We start from the raw sequence: 19,412 nt of genomic DNA, 5'->3' as shown, positions 1-19,412 counted from the left end.
ACCCACCTTAACTGTGCACCCATCACCCTAGACTTCCGGAGAGGTGTTTTGACAGTGTTTCAAAATCTATTAATATCTTCTACTATTAGAAAAAAAGAGAAACAATAATCTACAATTCATTAACAATACTTGTGAAATTCATTTTTGCCACTTTATCCCAATATGCGGCGGCCTTTGACCATGTTTTTTTTAATTCATTCATTTCTTTACCATGTAAAGAATCTGTAAGTTTGGCCATCCGCATATAAACCCATAATTTTTCTCTCCATTCTTTAATTGAAGGTTTATTTAATTGCTTCCAGTTGTTAGCAATTATAATACTCGCTGCCGCAAAACTATACTGGCACATGACTCTGTCACCTTTATCTAACTTCATTTTTGGAATACCCAATAAACAAAAAGCAGGATCTTTTTTAATTTTTATATTAATCAACTGATTAGTTTCCTTTAAAATTAATCTCCAAAATCTCTTAATTTTCTTACAATACCACCAAGCATGCATAAATGTACCTTTTTCAGTTCCGCACTTCCAACATAGATCCTTACCATCTTTTTTCATTTTACTTAACAATACTGGAGTTATGTACCATCTATAAAACATTTTATATTGATTTTCTCTTATTTCATTTGTGATGGTAAATTTATATTCCTTCTTCCATAAATTTTCCCATACTTCCAAATCTATATTATACCCTAACTCTCTCATCCATTTCACCATCACTGGTTTAATCCTTTCGTGTTCTAAATTCATTTCTATCAATAGTTTATAAACCCTACCTATCATCCCTTTATTCCCCTTATTTAATATAATTTCAAATTTAAATTTATGTTGATTAAACCCCAACATTTTATCCTTATTAAATATATCCCTCAATTTATATTCCATAAACCAATCTTTAATTCCAAGTTCTTCTCTACTTTTCAACGTCCAGATCCCCTCTTTACATTCCATAATATCTCTATATATATTGCCATCCAAATTTAGATGGACACCTCTCTTCATAAAAGCTTCTATTGGATTAATCCATCCAGGGGTCTTACTTTCCAAAAATCTTTTGTACTTTTTCCATGTTTGTAATAGAAAACACATCACTAGTTTAGACTCCTACTTTGAGGTTTACCACACCAAGTGTCCCAAATGTTTTCCGGGCCTTTTAAACTCCGCATTTTCAGCACTCACCACACCTTTTTCCCCCCATTTGGTTGTGGAACCATTTTCAAAGCGCCGAGTAATCGTTCTTTCCGGAAACCCTTTTTTTGCAATGTTTTTGAATGCTCCGTCTCCATGATCTTTTCTCCACAGGTGCGAAGGGCCAAGAACGTTGCTGCAAATCCCAGCATCAACACCCACTTTTCCCATATTTCCCCTCGCTGACTCCACCCCCCTCCAGTTCGTCCCAGTGTTTCCAGGCGGCCATTTCACTTCCTTCCATCTCCTCTGTAATTTTTTTTAATCGAACATTTGAGTCTATCACTGGGAGGAAAGAATGTTAGGATGAAGGGACAAAAGGACGTTGGGCCATTGGCAGAAAGAGTACTGCTGCACAGTGACGACCCCTCCCCCCCCAAAAAAAAGTTCTGCTCAGCCTGGTGCATTGGGGAAATGTTACGTATTGGTGCTTGTGTTGAAAGCGTCAGTGGGGGGAAAGTGTGGTGAGGATTTCCCTAAATGGTTTAAAGGGTTGAGTGGCGAGGACGCACAAATTTATTGGTGCGATAACCCCCTTTGTCTGCAAACTGTACAGGTTTGTATACTTCAGTTCAAGTTAGGTGAGTCATATTGACATACATGTGACTATATCCAGGTGTATTCAGGTATTTTGACTTAACCTGTTTTGTAGATCAAGCTTTATGTATTGGTTTTGATCTGAGCACTCAAGGTTGTGTAAATTTTGGAAGAAACTTCTCTGCCCAACAGCTCTCCAGTGCCTGTGGAGAGCTAGAAATGAAATCCAGATTTCCTGACTTTCTGCTCTTTGTTTTCAATATGGCCTCCCTGTTGTGTCACACCATGAACATTCTCTCAGTATGGTTTGCAATACACAGAATGGGGTGATGGTCAGTTGTAAGTAACACCACATGTTGCTCTGACAGGCATAGCAAGTAGGCATTTTACCAGTACTGCAGCAGAATTCTAAAGCTACATATAGTGCTCCAGATCATGCCTATTAGCCTAATCATATAGGCAGGCAAATCCTACATACCATTTCAAGAGCATCATTTACCACTGATTTTAACTCTGAAATAATGTACACATAAAACTGCACAGAATTTGTATCTACTCTTTTGGTATCATTCTTACATTTGATATGGTAAAATCATCAGAATGTCACATTTGCTCATTGTTTTGGTACAATGGATATTTTGCCCAAAATGACCTAAAATATACTTTCTGCTGGAAGATTAATCAAAAGCTAAGTTCTCCACAACATTGTAAATTTGTGATGTTCGTGAGTGTTGGGCTTGTGTGTTTTCTTACTCCTTCAGTTCTCAGCATGATAAAAGTGATACCTCCTGATAGGGTCCTTAATCAAAAATAATAATGAAATCTCCATTCAAAAAAGCATTTTTGCCTTGCTTTTCCAGCTACTTTATAAGTACTTTGCTCCTAAGTACACATGGAACTGACTTGGACAGATTCATTTGCTCCCCCTCTCATTGCTTTATGGCCCTCTGGGGACAATGTGGGGGGGGGGAATTGGCAAGAACTAACCACAGAGATGGATCCAGCAGTCCGGAGCTACTCAATTTGAACTGCATATCCTTCTCTTTTGTCAGATTGTTGGCTGTGATCACCAGTTGGGAAGCACTGTGAAGGAAGATAACTGTGGGGTCTGTGATGGAGATGGGTCCACCTGCCGGCTTGTTCGAGGCCAATATAAATCTCAGCTCTTGGCAACTAAACGTAAGATGTTGACTTGACTTTTACCTCAATGGCAATATGAAAATCCTCTGAACTGAAAATAACAAGGATATGTGAGGGAACGGAGAGCATCTTAGAATTTTAATTATAGCTCCACACACTTTAAAAATATTTACTTTTACTTTACTGGCCCCATGCTGGGACATCAGGCAAAATTAATTTGCATACAATCCCCTCTTCTGAAAAAAAAAAGGTGGAAAAAGGATTTGTCTTTAGCATCCTTTATATCAGGAGGTCTGAAGATAGGTTTGCCAGAAGTTATCTTGTGTGAGGCAGCTTTTCTTGAAGTGTTGGCAGAAGCTCAACAGGTTTTTTGCAGTATAGAAACAACTACACCTGGTGAATATCCAGCTGTGTCGCCATATAGCCGTTCAGCTGTATCCAGGTTGGAATCAGACATGCCTAATAGGCTTATATAGAGGTAGCACTGTTGTATTTTGTGTTCTGAAAGTCAGTTTGGGGGAATGGAACTGCAAATCTGTGACATCCTAGAACAATTTATTCGTGGAATGGTATATTTAGGGCCAAATTGCATGTTATATCACTGCTGCATGTAATGTTAACTAGACAGAACCTCTTAACGGTAGAATGCCCTCAGAAGGGGTGTTTTTCACGAAAGCAAGGATCAGAGGAGGAAAGTGGAAGGGGACTTAACCCTTTACTGGCCACTGTTTTTCTCCCTGAGACTGCCATCTTGCTGCTTTTTAAAACCACTGAGGTGCAGTGGTTTAAATGTTGAACAAGGACTAGGAAGATGTGGGTTCAAAATCTTGCTCACCCACAAAATTCACTTAATGGACTCCTCTGGCCATTTACGCAAGGCCGCTTTCTCCCTCTTTTCTCCCGGGAATGCTGCGAATTGGCGAGGTCCCCACGCACGTGCTTTGCACAAGCGCGTGTTGACCCCTCCCCCTTTCACTACAGTCCCGGGAGAACTCCTTCCTCTGTTATCGCGACTTATATGGAAGCCGCTTAACGAGGTAAGGAGCTCACCCGTGCATGCAGGGCACCTGGATTGACTCCCTGCCGGGAGACTTCCGGGCCCTGGCAGCAACAGCGGTGGCGGCTCCTTTCTCCTACGGGTAGAAGGCACTGCCTGGCCCCAGCGGGGAGAGCAGCAGCGGCAGCAACTTCCCTGAGACCCTGGAGAGCCGCTGCTGGTCTGAGTAGACAATACTGACTTTGATGGACCAAGAGTCTGATTCAGTATAAGACATCTTCATGTGTTCATGTGTTCCCCTCCTCCTCCAGCCGGCGTTTCAAGCTCACCTCCCAGCAGCCTTCAGCTTGCTGGCTGCTGGCTGGATCCCTGCTGTCAGAGGCGAAGTGGTGGCTGCGGCCCCTTCCGGAGCCAAGGCTTCCAGCCGCCCAGCCTCTACCTGGCGAAAGGTTGCCAGGTGGAGGTTTGTGGTGGCTGGAAGTGCGTGGACCTGGCGCCAGAAGGGGCTGCTGCCGCTTCGCTTCTGACGGCAGGGATCCAGCCAGCAGGCAGCAGGCTGAAGGCTGCTGGGAGGTGAGCTTGAAACGCCGGCTGGGGGGGAGGAGGGCGCGGGGAGAGGGGGAGAGAGAGACATGGGTGGGGTGGGGGGAGAAAAAGGTGCCGCTGCTGCTGCTTTCCTCACCGGGGCCGGGCAGTGCTGAATTTGTTTGTCCCTGTAATATGTCCCCGTGCGTTCAATTTTTTGAACACGGGGACATAAAACGTGAGATAGGACAGGGACAAACAACTTCGATTATGGCCATGCGTTAATGGCCCTCTGTTTCTCTCTCACATTCCTCTCTCTCTCAATCCTTCCTTGCAGGATTGTTGTGAGGAGAGAAGGACCAAGTATGCTGCTCCTTGAAGGAAGGGGTTGGGATACAAATGTAGTTTATTTTTATTATTATCTTATCTCCATCAGTGTCCCAGACCCACATTTTCCATGGTTCTGGAATCCTTCAAAGAGAAAAGGACTTGCTAGGGGAAAGGTTATCAAGAGCATTTTGCAGTGGAAAGGGGGTTAGCATTACACGTGGATGCAAAGTAACATTAAGTACAATCCAAGCTCTCTTGCTGTTAAATGGTATGTTTAGCTTCTTACCCCCTCTAGCCAAAAAAACAAAACAAAAAAAACATGCATCTATAGTAGCTTTATTCTTTTGATCAGTTGGACTGGAGTTTAGCTAAAACCAGGTATATATAATACCTCTCTGTGTGTATATATTCTCATTTTAGAAAGAAAAGTTGGTACATGGCCTAAACATCTAGAATAGCATGTAATTTTTTATGAGGGGGTGTGTGCCCATTTCTGCTGAATATCTTATTCCATCTGTTTAAATTTGGTTTGTGGGCAACATTGTTTACAAAATCATCCTTATTGCCTTGGAGAATAGAATGGTGGTTAGAAAGTTCAACATACACCCACAGTTGGCACTGCATTTCTGTATACTGGCTGAAATAGGACAGGCCTGCTAGTGTATAGAGGAATAATGTGAAGAATAGTTCTCTATTTCTGAGACAACAGTATAGATGGTAAGGCTGAAAAACAAAACAAGCTGTGTGATGAAGTAGAAAGACTGTTGGACTTAAGACTGTGGAAACCTAGATTCAAACATCTACTTGAGGCAGTCTCTCTTTCTCTCTCACTGCCTCTTGTTCTTTTATCCGAACCTATCTCACCAAATGATAGTGAGGATAAAATGTATGCCACCCTTGGAGAGATATCATTGTTACAATAGTGAAAAAATTACTAACTCCTTTCTTCGTAGAATTGCTTATTTAAAGAGAACTTTGAAAAACAATGTCTTCAATTGATTTGGCTTGATGCAACAGAATGAAATGGTAGAGGCCTGAGGAGGTAGACTAAATGACTTCAGGTTGCAGGTGGGGAATACCAATTTTCAATAATCATGTAAATGCATCATATGATCCTACGAATAAACAGATCAGAGAGTAAGGTTCAAGCTCAGCCTGTTTCCCACAGTGCTACTTTCCTACTTTTTTCCATAAGGGAGCTTTCAGAGATATAAACCTTTCCTGGTCAATTTGAAATAATATAGCCATTCTTCCACTCAATATTCTACCTCCTCGTGTCTATGTGTAGGCCAGACAATTCTCTATAAACATAGCTGTAGTGATAGCAGAAGTATATATACAGCTTGTTGACCCTTTGCCATTATCTCACTCAATTTCTCCTCATTCACATACCTTGAAATTGTTGTTGTTGTTGTTGTTGTTGTTATTAGCATTAGCATTAACATTAGCGTTTCTGGCCAGGTCAGGCTCAGAGTGGCTCACAACCAGCTTCAACACAATTAAAATCAACCACAATTTACAATTAAAAGTATACATGACTTAAGAAATCCCAAGCACATTAAACCATAAACAGTAATAAAATGACAATAGCAGGAAACCATACAGAAGAGAACATAGGAGAATAACATATTCCAACAAAAAGTGAATAAAGAGAAATTCAGCAATAATAAAGGAAAAGAGGGAAGGGAGGCCACCAAGATGGAAGCCGTCGCTGTCCTCAACCTCATCCCTGGTAGAACATTTCAGTCATACAGGCCCTGCAGAATTGCTTCAGGTCCCACAAAGCCTGGATCTCACTCGGCTCTGGTTGAGGACAGCCATATACTTTTCGGGCCAGGGATCACCTGTAAGTTGTCTCCAGCTGAGTGAAGCGCTCTTTGGGGGGTGTTTTGGGAGAGGCAGTCCCACAGATACAACTGTCCCAGACCGTTTAGGGCTTAGAAGATAAATACCAAAAATCAGTTCAACGCTTGCTGCTGCCTGTTTCTCTTCACACCCCACGTTTCCTCAGCTCTTATGCTTTTCACTCCTGTGGTTCTTACCTTTCCTGTAGGTTCTTGAACCATAATGTAGAGACAGGGAGAGAGATCTTGAGCAAGATCAAGAGAGAATCCTGAGATGGTCTACTCAGAATCATGCTAAAGTCTATTCAGGGTGAGTTACTCCCAGGAAACTGTTCTTAGGGGTGCACCAAGTCACCAAACCAATTGGTTATCAAATGATCCAGAAAAATAAAATACATTGTACAGAAACAGGCAGAGGACAAAGTTGCATGACCTTATAGGTACCAAGAGTATGGTGAGAGCTTTGAATCTGTGGTGATGAATACTGTCTGGTTGAATCACCATATGATCAGAGTTTTTGGCCAGCTTGTAATAAACTGAGAAAGAAAATTCACTCACCGACTGGCAAGGAATCTAGACATATGCTGAAACAGTCTTGCAATTTTGTCCGTGTGGATTCATGGTTAACCACATGTCTGGCAGCCATTTCCTACCATTCTGAAAGGGTCATGTGAATTACTTTTCAGTCACCAAACAGCGGAAAACATTGAATGTGTCAAATTATGGTTGTTGGTGTACATATTATCATAGCACAATTCTGTGTTATAGACGAAATGATGATAAAGGACTAGAAAGGTCAACAAAAGTAATCTACAATGCAAATATAAAGCACTGTAATTGGGAAAAAATGTTTTAAAATTCATATCCCATCTTTCCACTGCAAAGACCCTCAAGATAGCTTACTAAACAGTACTGTAAAGCCAGAATAAAGTAAACAAAGAAACAAAAATATCTGCAATGCCTCGTCTATGAGCTAATTTTTTCTCCTGTTTTAATCATTTTATGAAAATCTTACTAGTTCAGACCTAGATTAACTTTTTTGAGAGGGAGTTCCATAAACATTTTAAATTATATTTTGTTTACTAACATGCATGAGGCTTTGTCATTGTCAAATTGATTGGTGGCCACATATGATAGTCTTAAATTTAAAAATGGATTTACCGTATATACTCGAGTATAAGCTGAGTTTTTTAGCCATGATTTTTGGCTTAAAAAACTCATCTCGGCTTATACTCGGGTCAATATGGTAATTCGCCTGCCTGGCCCACTCCCAGAGCGCTCCCGCTGGCCAGCTGATGGGCGGGATGTCCCGCCTTCTCCCCCCACCCACCCGATCGCGCCTTCTGCGCAGCGGCTTCTCCCACCCCACCCGATCGCGCCTTTTGCGCGATCGCGCCTTTTGCGCGGTGGCGGTATCTTCACCCCACCCCCACCTCACTCGGGCTGGTCCTCCTGCTGCCAGCTGACCCTGCGGTGCCTCCTGCGCGCAGGGAGGGGGCCGCCGCCACCACCACCTGCCTGCGCACCTGGAGCCCGGTCAGGTAAGCCTGCGGGGGGGGTGCATTTCCCCCTTGGCTTATACGCGGGTGCCTAATTTTTTTTGGGTGAAATTAGGCACCTCGGCTTATACTCGGGTCGGCTTAATCCCGAGTATATATGGTAAATGATCTGCTCCTTGGCAAGTAAATAAATAAAAAAAATACTAGGAGAGATTTATGATCTGACAGTGGGAGGGTTCGTCATGTTCACTGAGGGTTAGAGTTTGGAATCTGTGTGTGAGAGAGAAGTCTTAGTTTAACAGTAGTATGAATTAAAGATCTGTAAGCATATCAGATCTTTGGTTAAGTTCACCCTCTTGGGTATGTGAGGTGTAACACTAGGACAGCAATATTTGCTGGGTCTGGTGTGTAACTTAGTCGCTGCAGAGTGCTGTATTTTCAGGGTGTAAATCTGCCTGAGGTACTGTTTTTCCTGGTGCATGTACTGTTTAAAAATAACACCCCACAATTCCTTGTTTAGTGTTTTTAACCTCAGGATTGTATTTTGTTTTGTTTTGTTGTTGTGTGTTTTTCAGAATCACCTTTGTCCTTGTTCACTTTTAATACCAAACCATCAGTCAGTTAGCCGCATTATTCCTCACTTTTAAATCAAGGCTTTGACTGTGGCTCAGTGACAAAGCATTAAGGTCCTCCTAGGTTCAATCTTTGGCACCTCCAGGCTAAGGTAGTAGGTGATATGAATGACTTTTGCCGGAGACTTTGGGCTTTTCCACATGGTTGTCATGGTTGTTTTTGGTTGATTCTTGGCCTGTTCTGCTTTGGTTTATCCCTTGATTTCCAAATACATTTTAGTATCTTAGTTTCTGCTTGTTTTGTTTGTTTCTTTCCTGGTTTTATTCCCATTCTTTTGAGACAACTTTTACCCCAACCTTTTTCTGGAAGCCGATTTTGAGTCACATTTTCCCTTATACATAATGTTTCTGTTGATTTTCTTTGTCCCACCCACCTCCATCCCACTTTTCAACAATTGGACTCTCATCATGGTCAAACCACTCGTGGGTGTTTATAAAAATAAAAGCTGCTCCCATTTAGATCACATTGTGGTGAAAATCCTTTCAGTCTGGAGCCAGAAACAGAAACAGTTTTATCACAAATTTTTTAATCGAACATTTGAGTCTATCACTAGGAGGAAAGAATGTTAGGATGAAGGGACAAAAGGACGTTGGGCCATTGGCAGAAAGAGTACAGCTGTACAATGACGTCCCCCTTCTTCTCCTCAAGGGAAGAGGCTAGGGACTTTTTTGGGAATTCAGAGAACCTGCTAAACCTATCATTACAATGCTGTATTGATATATTGAAATAAGTATGTACAAAAAAAATTAAAAGAGGTGGTGGTATGACACCACCAATGATGCCACCAATGACGACAAGACCTTTGTTTGAAAATCCTGGTTGTATAAGGCACATACAGAAGAAAATTAACTGACTCTGCAACTATGAGAGAGCCAGTGTGGTATAGTGATTAAGAGCAGAGGTTTGGAGTGGTGGACTCTGATCTGGAGAACTGGGTTTGATTCTCCACTCCTCCACATGAGCTGCGGAGGCTAATTTGGTGAACTGGATTTTTTTCCCCACACCTACAGATGAAGCCAGCTGGGTAACCTTGGGCTAGTCAAAGCTCTTAGGGCCCTCTCATCCCAACCTACCTCACAGGGTGTCTGTTGTGGGGATGGGAAGGGAAGGTGATTGTAAGCCGGTTTGATTCTTCCTTAAGTGATAGAGAAAGTAGTCATATAAAAACCAACTCCTCCTCCTCTTCTTCTTCTTTCCTCCTCCTCCTCCTCGTCCTCCTCCTCCTTCTCCTCCTTCTTCTTCTCCTTCTTCTATGAAAATGCAGAGGGAGGGCAGACATTCAAAAGAACCATGCCCAAACTGATTCCAATGCTTGTGGATCAACTGCCAAGAAAATCAGGAGTAAGTCAAGCATGTGGAAAAGCCCCTTGTAGAACCACACCTGGTCAGAGTAGACAAAGCTGACCTTTGAAGACAAATATTCTGAGTCAGTATAGAGCAACCATGTGTATTTCAGTTGTGCTTTAACCATCCACTCTAAATCCTTTTATGTTTAAAATACACTTGAATGTAATAAGTTGTCAGAAGTGTTGTGTATTTTCCGTTAAAACTAAGAAAATAAATCAGGGCAATTAAAGAATAAATAGCTAATGTGGAAGCTAACTGTATTAAGATACCATCAAAGGTGGCAGAATTTTTGATGGAAGTTGTTAAGACTAGGACTAAAGTTTAAACTATACTTAAACTGAAAATGTATGGACAGATAATCTTATGCACTGCTTATGCTATGTTTCTGAGTATATGCCAATAAAGGTCGATTGATATTAAGATACCACTGCTGCAGATTTGCCTCTGCAGAAGGTGTTAAGTCTGGTCTCACTGGTGTTGAACTTCCCCTTAATGATCAGGTTCCAAGCTTGCCTTGCTGTTAGATCCAGCCCTTTCTTTAGATGCCACCTTAGTAATTTTATATGCAACCCCCTCTGGGAAAGTGAGATCTTAGTTATAATCTTCTATGCTATCTCCAGATATACTACAGTGTGCCACGTCTGTTTTTCAGACAGCCTTCTCATTATGATGCCCTCCTTTAGGATGATTCCCCACTCCTCCACATGAAGCCTGCTGGGTGACCTTGGGCCAGTCACAGTTCTCTCCGAACTCTTTCAGCCCACAGAGGCAGGCAATGGCAAACCACCTCCAAAAACACTATGGAGTCGCCATAAGTCAGACTTGATGGCATGCACACACACAAACCTTTAGGTCTGTTCCTATGACAATAGCCAGCTCATTGGTTTTTTCAGTGGTAGGTCCAGTCCTTTGGAACGGCATACCAGACAAAGTACAAAGGATGTCTTCACTTGCTACATTTGGGAAAGCGTGTAAGAATATTTAATCCTTTATCTGTGCTCCTGGCCTATTTGACAAGGCATGGCAGAAGCAACTTTTGTTTTTCTTTCTGTCTTTCCTTCTTCTTAACTATCACATCAGAAACAGTGCCTGAAATTAAGCATCTGTGAAGCAGGTAGCAAGAAGATATCAGAGGCATCCTGCTGCACAAAAAAGGGGATTCCGTTCTACAGTACTTTGTACTAGCAGCTTCTGTGCCAAAAATATGCTGGAAAGGTTTTCTGTAAAACATTCCAAACACACTGCTGCATTCATCACATTGAATTCATTTTCTCTTTGTATCTGCATTCAATTCTGCCTCTTAGTGAGCATCTCAGTGAGCATCACTGTGGGGAGAAGGAAGGAGAAATGGGGAGGATAGGATCAGATGAAAAAGAAGTGTGTGGATCCCTGCAACCATTAGCTCATGTAACGGAAACAACTATCTCAGTGTTCGAAAGGATGGGATATCAGTCCCAGAGGTGTCAGAAACAGCAGGGTGGGAGGAGATGTGTGTCATGGACTTCCCTCCTAAATTCTTCTGAAGGGGAAACACCTGGGTTGATGTCCCCTTCTTGCATATAAAAATGAAAGATTATTTGAAAGAAAATTTGGTGCTTCAGCAATCCAGGCTCACTTTCTGCATCCACCAAAATCAAATATATATTTTTATTGAGCCTTACTTGTAAAGTCTGTCCATTGTAGCATGGCCTCTGCATAGTTGATCTCCCCACCTTGACTCCCCGTTGTCTTGGATTCAAAGGGCAGATCTGAAATCATCTGCTTTCTCAAAGTAAATGGTGGAGTGGATAATGGACCCGTCTGTCCTTGTCATGTTCTTCTTTTCTGGGCTGTTCTAAACACATTTAAAACCCTCTGCGTGGAGAGTACCCACAGCCAGTCTGACCCAACGTGTTTAGGCTCAGAAGTCCCACTACCTGAAACTGATTTTGTAAAAGCACCATGGATAAAATATGGACTGTCGGAAAGTGGCATGATAGGCAGGGTCAGGTTGAGCGAGATTGTGTTTAATCTATATGGCTGTAAACACAGGGACAATCTGGATTTTCTGTGGACCAAACTAGAAGTGATAAAGGATATCCATAGTCAGATATATCTACATTTTAATTTTTACCTAAAAGTAGTTGTGACTGGATATGAATTTGATTGCAGCAGTGGTGCTTGGAGAAGGGGGCTTAACACCAGTGTGGTGTAGTGGTTAAGAGATGTGGTTTGGAGTGGTGGACTCCCCACTCCTCCACATGAGCGGTGGACTCTAATCTGGTGAAATGGATTTGTTTCCCCACTCCTACACATGAAGCCAGCTGGGTGACCTGGGGCAAGTCACAACTCTCACAGGGTGTCTGTTGTGGGGAGGGGAAGGGAAGGTGATTGTAAGCTGGTTTGATTCTTCCTTAAGTGGTAGAGAAAGTCAGCATAGATAAAACCAACTCTTTTTCTTTTTCTTCTACTGCTTTTCTTGCCCCATTTTCCCAATCTAACTTTACACCCCCTTTAAGTTGCTGTTACTTTCACTGGAGGTCCTTCCTCCATATTTTCTTCCCATTGGGGCAAGCAGCTGTTTTGTGTGTATGATTTATATTAAGAAAATGAGTGAACTGTTTGCTCTTTGGATTGGATCTTTTCTCAAACCAGCCTCTCATTATAAAATCCCCCCCACCTTCTGTTGGGTATTTACATTGACTTGATGGATTTACATTTCAATGCATCTGATGAAGTAAGCTCTAACTCAGGGGTGTCAAACTCATTTATTACAAGGGCCAGATATGAAATAAATGTCACTTGGTCGGGCCGGGCCATTCCTCGCTAGCCCAGATTGGGAGCGGGGTGGTGGTGGGGGCTGCCTCGACTGGATAACCTACAATGGGCTCGCCCACCCAGATCAAGAGTGGGGGGGTGGCTGCCTCAGCTGGCTTGCAGGACAGATAAGAACTCTGCATCCAGAGTGGCTGGATCCAGCTCTTGGGCCGTCTGTTTGATACCCCTGCTCTAACTCATGTAAGCTTGTAGTGAAATAAATTTTGTTAGTCTTTAAGGTGCCACTGGGCTTCTGTTTTAAGTTAAGAAAATGACACAAAGAGCATATAAAGCCCTTCTCTTCCAATGCAATCCTGTTTGGAGCCCCCAGGGCTGCTTTTAAATGTCACATATAGTGTGATTTTGAACTCTGTCTCCCTTTATTTGATAGGAAATGGGATTCTGCACCAGAACTTGATACAGCCATCAGGGCATATCAGGAAGTGAGCCAGAAATTACTTTGGCTGCTATTTTACTTGCAGTAAAGCAATGGTCAGAACACTGGTGACGACTCTCTGTTTCCAGAAGTGAGCTAAAGAGCTTCAGTAGTCCCTTTAGCAAACAAATGTGAAAGTTAATGTGATGCTGCACATGGTAAATGGGTTCCAAAGGATTTGCAGCTTTTTTAATAGAACTGAGTATGAGGTATTAAAGCAGGTGAATCTACCAACTAGAAACTACTCATAGAATCTGTTACGTCTCCAGTTTTCCATACTTTTCACTTATTAATAAATATTGAAGTTATACTAGGTACAAGTGGGGACCAGTAAAATTCACAGGGGGGGAAGCCTATCTCCCCCCCCCAGGGTTGCCAGATGCCCGGTGTGGCGGGCAAACCCCTGGCAATTTGCCCCTGTGCCCGCCGACCACCTGAGAGTCAGCAAGCAAATGTGCAGATGCACGCCAACGCACGCATGCGGCACTTCCGGTTTATAACCGGAAGTGCCGCCTCACGAGGGGCATTTTCCTCTTAGTTTGAGTGGTAAAGGGCCGCTTTACCACTCAAACTAAGAGGAAAAGGCCCCTTGTGAGGCAGCACTTCTGGTTGTAAACCGCATTACTGGTAAAATTGCATGCATTCGCACAGTCGCACCCACAGTCCCATAGCCTCCCGCCAGAGCCGAGGAGAGACCGGGTAAGCCTACCCCCCAATTGCGGCTCCTCCCTCATCCCACCTTTCTTGCCAGCTCACCTGGCATGGCCAGGCCTCCTCCCCCTTCTCCCTCCTGCACATGGACAGACACACTATTTTTAAAATTCAGGGGGGATTTAAACTTCCCATTTTTGGGTTTTTTTATTTCAGATTTTTCTCAGACCCAGGGAATCACCTGAGTGCAGAAAAACCTGCTGGGAGTGAGTGTGCCCCTTATCTGCAGATTTAAGCATCCACAGGCAAGGAACACATGTGAGAATTAGATGTATAGATAGCCGTGGTGTACCCTGTTCATTCTTTTGACCAGCGTAACTGTAGTCTAACCAGCCCAACCCAGCCCTGCTTCAAACGCTACAGGACCAACAAGCTATATTCCTTTATATCAATAACAGATATAGTCGCTCTCAGTCAAGTGAACCTGAACATAGTTGGCTCTGAGCATGCATTTGAATGTATTTAGCTGGATCCATTGCCTCAGACAAAGTAGGTTTCACATCCTAAACCACATGAGATCTGTGAATTAACCCTTTAGCTTGCAATGTTTTGGCCATCTTCAAGATCTCATTGTGAAGGAGCTGTGGGAAAGTGTTTGCTACTGTGGTGCTTCTAAAATCTGGAAATGTTTGCATCACTAAGCTTGGGGGGAAATTGTGGATTTATTTTTAAACAGGATTTGGACACTGAAATTTAATTGAGTAAAATTTCTGGGCTTGCTACCAGTATTGGATCAAAGAAGGCTCCTGTCTCTGCTTCTTTACCCTTCTCAGTAGGCACATGATCACATATGTTCACTTCTTATCTGGCCCTTTCTCACATAAACTCACTGGCATGCACTGATAAAAGGACAGCTTTGCTGAAACGTTCTCTAATCCTGGCTTTGTGCCAAGTCTAAATGGGTTATTCTGAGTGGTTCCAAAAGCCTTTGCCTTGCAAGAGCTTTTCTTTAGTGATGTTCCAACCAATTGTAAGTAAAAGTTATCTCCCCGGCAGGGTTATTAACTCGTCTGTTTTGCAAATGCCATAGGATCAAAGGAGGGAAAAGGTTCTGTGGTGCTACATTACTTATTTATTTGTTGGTCAAGATGATTGAGAGTGAGTCAGAGTGGCTAAATTATGGACAATGCTGACTCATATGGAAGTCTAGACAAGGGCACAAGTCAGTGCTGAACAGTGGCTTCAAGAATTTGGCCTCCAAGGGGACATTGTAACTCTGCAGCTGATTACTGGTAAAATTGGACACTTCAAATCAAAAGAAAATGAGAGCTGAATTTTCACAGTGTGAACATTGGACCTGTTTTCGCAAGGGAGTAAGGAGAAGGAAGAACAGAAGCCCCTTATGACTATGTTGAACTCACAGGAAACAAAAAAGCTCACATAGAAAGCTTGCTGTTGCTTGCACTTTGCATGACCTGTGGGTAAACACAGACTTTCTATTTTCAGCAGGCCCATTCCATTAACTTTTATTAACATATTTTTATGCTCGAAGGTCTGTAAAAGTTCCTCTGAACTGTTCTAATGCTTTTGAGTATTAAAAAGATACCAGTTAACAACTAAAAGTACTTTAAAATAGTTCTTCAGTCCGTTTGTAAGGTTGTGATAAAGATGTAGAGTATTTATGGCAATGATTAGAACTGAAAGTGTTTGGATTTATAGCTGGCATCCAGCATTTATTTCTTTATCGTCTTTTCTTACTTTTAATTGTAAAGTTAGAGAGATAAATTTTAGAAGATTTGAAAATGGCTGCAATTTTTATTTTCTCTGACTGGAGACAGCAGCTAAAGGGTGAACTGATTTGTCCAAGTCCACACAAAATTGAGTTTGATGGTGATTTGAAATAGGAAAAATTAAATTGTGGTTTTTTTCCCTGGTTATTTCGGACTAAGCAGCTATGTCTACGACTAATAATTTATAGAATGCTTTTAAACTGCAAACAACTTCGCAAACTTTATCTGCCTCCTTTCATTCCTAACTGTCCACACTATACCACACTATATTACTCCTATTTTACAAAGCAGAAACTGAGTTTAATGGCTGTCCTAGCATCAAGTCAGCCCACAAGAGTTGGTAGTACTTGTGTCTGGAGATATTCCAGAATTACAGCTGATTTCCCAACTAGAGATCAGTTCCTCTGGGGAAAATGGCTGCTTTGGAAGATGGAATCTGTGGAATTATACCCGGATGAGAACTCTCCCCTCCCCAAACCCCGCCCTCCCCAGCTCCACTACCAATGACCAGGAATATCATAACCCATAGTTGGCAACCCTAGCTCTCTAAATGTTGACTTAGACCTTGGAAAAATCTTCTAGCCAGTGTTTGCGTTCTAGTTCTATCTCTGTTGTGTTGGTAATAATGAACCATTGTAGGTGAAAATGTACTACAAAATACAAGTAATGTTTTCATGTAATGCACCCCACTCCCCAAATCCAATACTCTGAAAGCTTCAATGTTGAAAGATCAGAACATTTTAAACAATGCTTTCAGATGGACCCTAAACCTCATGATCTGAGTACAGGATGAAGATCACATTGTTGTCTGGCATTGTGCATGTGCTTACTTCAAGGGCAGAATGGAACAGGGCGTGCAACTTTGGCCCTTTCAGTTGGATGGCAATATAAAGCCTTCGAATTTGTGTAAATACCTAGAAGTCTGGTCTGTCTTAACACCCCAGTTTCTGCTGAACCCCAAACCTCCACGTTACTGTTTATCTGTGTAAAGGGTCCCCCAAACTCAGGATTTTCTAGTGTGCAATATGATGCGTATTTATTTTATTTTATATCATGCTTCCTCCACTTGGTCCTTTCTTCTTTGCTTCCCTTGTGCACGTGGCAGTTTGACCTCAACTCTGTTACCTCCCCTGTCCATATGTCTTTATTTTATCTGACTGGAGACAGCAGCTAAAGAGTGAACTGATTTGTCCAAGTTCCTCCCCTTCCCATTTCCTTCTGTTTCCATCATCTCCATTTCTGGCTGTTATTGATCTTCTGCAATTAAAACTTGAATGACTAATCCTTTTAATCATAGTTTCTCAGCCAATTGCAGACAACAATACTTACAGAAAGGCTATACACAATCATTGCTTTTTAGTCTATCTAGCTTTTTTCAGCTGATATGATTTGGTGCACCTACTGCATGTATCAGGAGAACATGTTGTGCGTAGTCACTATTTTGTCTGAATCTGGCAATGTCATTATATTACAGCTTCGGTATGCATAAACATGTACCCTGAAAATTCAAAGTTTCTGATTATGCATTCTGATGCCAGAATATATTCACATATACTTTTGTTTGAGACAAAAGGCCTGTGCAGATGTTCTGCTGTATTTGTCTGAACCACAAATGTCTTGTGTGAATTAGACTTGGATTTTCCATGAGGGTGCAGCTTCAATTCACATGAATCAGAACCTTGATTTTGTAGGACTGGTTCATGTGAATGGAAGCTCTACTGCATGGTAAGTCCATGCGCTACCCCAGGGGTCTGCAAACCGCTTCTCCCGAGCCGCATGCGGCTCTTTGGCCCTTTGAGTGCAGCTCTCTGAACTTGGTTCGGAGCCCCTGCTATCGTGCCCGCTCGCACCGGCAGCCGGGCTGCCGAGCCGGCGCGCTGTCCCCCCCCCCCCCACCGTGGAGAATGGCCGGGTCCCCCTTTCCCTTGCCCTCAATAGTTGGGAGGCTAAAGCCTCCCCTCCCCTCTAGCCGCGCAGTTGCTGGGCGGGCGGCTCGGCGGTTGCTGGCCCGCCCTGCCCACCTATCAGCTGTTGGGCGGGCTTCCTTTGGCGGCGTGTCCCTGGCAGCGGCGCTGGGCTGCGGCGCCCCATCTTCTAAGGTTCCAACTCTGTTCCCCCGTCGTTTTCCCTCCTCAGAGGCCATGTCTACCCACTGGCTTTCTTGGCGGTAGACCTGGACTCCGAGGAGGGGGAAAAGTCCCCCTTCAGAGGCCAGGTCTACCAATTGGCTTCTAGGGGCCTCCGGAGGCCAGGTCTACTGCCAAGAAAGCCAATGGGTAGACCTGGCCTCCCAGTGGGACTCAGCCGGAGGCCAGGTCTACCAATAGGCTTTTATGGCGGTAGACCAGGCCTCCAGACGAGGACTCCAGACGGGGAGGGGGAAATGGCAGGGACTTACAATTTAATTTTTATCAATAAATAAGATCACTATCAAGTTTTATTCAGTGTACCTGTAGTTTAATTAAGACTTAAAACTTTAATTAAAGTTTATTAAGTTAATAAACAGTGTACCTACCTATATAGTTTAAGTTTAAGAAATTTGGCTCTCAAAAGAAATCTCAATCACTGTACTGTTGATATTTGGCTCTTTTGACTAATGAGTTTACCGACCCCTGGGCTACCCAATTCACATGAGACAGTAACAGTGCATAACAGTGCATTGCAGAGACCCCTGTGCTCCCCATGCACAGGCACAGAACATCTGCAGAGGGCTAAAATAGCAATCACATGTACTGAGATGATAACATGTGGCAAGTTTTCCTAGTATACTTGATAGGAGTGCTGAAATCATAATGACTAAAAAGGACTATCTGTAAGACTGCTGCTACTGATTTGGAATGGCAATATGTATTTATTTTCTAAATGAACATAGTGAAATGTAATAGAAAATGGTCTTTCTCTTGAAAACATTTGTCAGTAATGCAGCACACAATGAAATACACTGTAAGATGGCCCAGAGCATAATAGTGTCACATCATTATTAACCTTCTATTTTTCTTCAGGGGTCATTGGGTTTCAGTATTTTTCTTTTCCGGCTGGCAAAAACTTTGATTGCAACTTTCCCATGAAGAATTGTTTTCACTGCTTGTTTGGAAATTGGGAGCTTCCTTTGCTTTTGTTGACCATGTGTGGTTTTTGTCTCCTCTTTCTGTTCCCTCACCACCACCTTCCAGCGGAGGATACTGTGGTTGCTATTCCCTATGGAAGTCGGCATGTTCGCCTGGTGCTGAAAGGGCCTGGCCATTTACGTAAGTTAAAAACAAAAACAAAAAAAACAACAACCAACACTTGCATTAGTTTCCAGAATCCTCTTGATGTCCTTCAGTGGAGCTGAATTTAGAACAAGAATTATAGGGCGAAAATGCACGGTCACTTGAGCCTCCTTTCTTCCTTGTTCCAGCCAGGATTCAGGATTCATTCATGCGTTCGATCCTGGCTGAATCCTGGCTGGAACAGGGAAGAAAGGAGGCTCAAGCGACCATGCGTTTTCGCCCATAGATTCTTTTTCCAGTTTCAACACAAGGGGGCCAAAATTGCAACCTCAGATGCATTTGCTAATCCCAGAAATATCAATAGGAGCCACAAATTTATCTGAAGGCGTAACTTACCCATGAGGTGGTCTGAGTTTTCAGCCATTCCTGTTTCTACATGACTTAACCGGCTCGCTTGATACTAAGGGCTTCTGTAAAAATATTTCA

General features: G+C 42.8%; 1 protein-coding gene across 1 annotated transcript in view; it reads left to right on the top strand.

The window, feature by feature from the left end:
* The window catches only part of ADAMTSL1 (ADAMTS like 1), a 553,327-nt gene that overhangs the window by 329,323 nt on the left and 204,592 nt on the right, over nucleotides 1-19,412 (top strand). Inside the window, exons 6-7 of the mRNA XM_056848970.1 lie at nucleotides 2,779-2,905; nucleotides 18,888-18,962. Coding sequence (XP_056704948.1) covers nucleotides 2,779-2,905; nucleotides 18,888-18,962 — 202 coding nt within the window. The remainder of the gene's footprint in view (nucleotides 1-2,778; nucleotides 2,906-18,887; nucleotides 18,963-19,412) is intronic.

Source organism: Euleptes europaea, chromosome 4 (assembly GCF_029931775.1).
Source record: "Euleptes europaea isolate rEulEur1 chromosome 4, rEulEur1.hap1, whole genome shotgun sequence".
NCBI classification, from domain to species: domain Eukaryota; kingdom Metazoa; phylum Chordata; class Lepidosauria; order Squamata; family Sphaerodactylidae; genus Euleptes; species Euleptes europaea.
The sequence above is the reverse complement of the archived record's forward strand: the minus strand, read 5'-3'. Positions and strand labels throughout refer to the sequence as shown.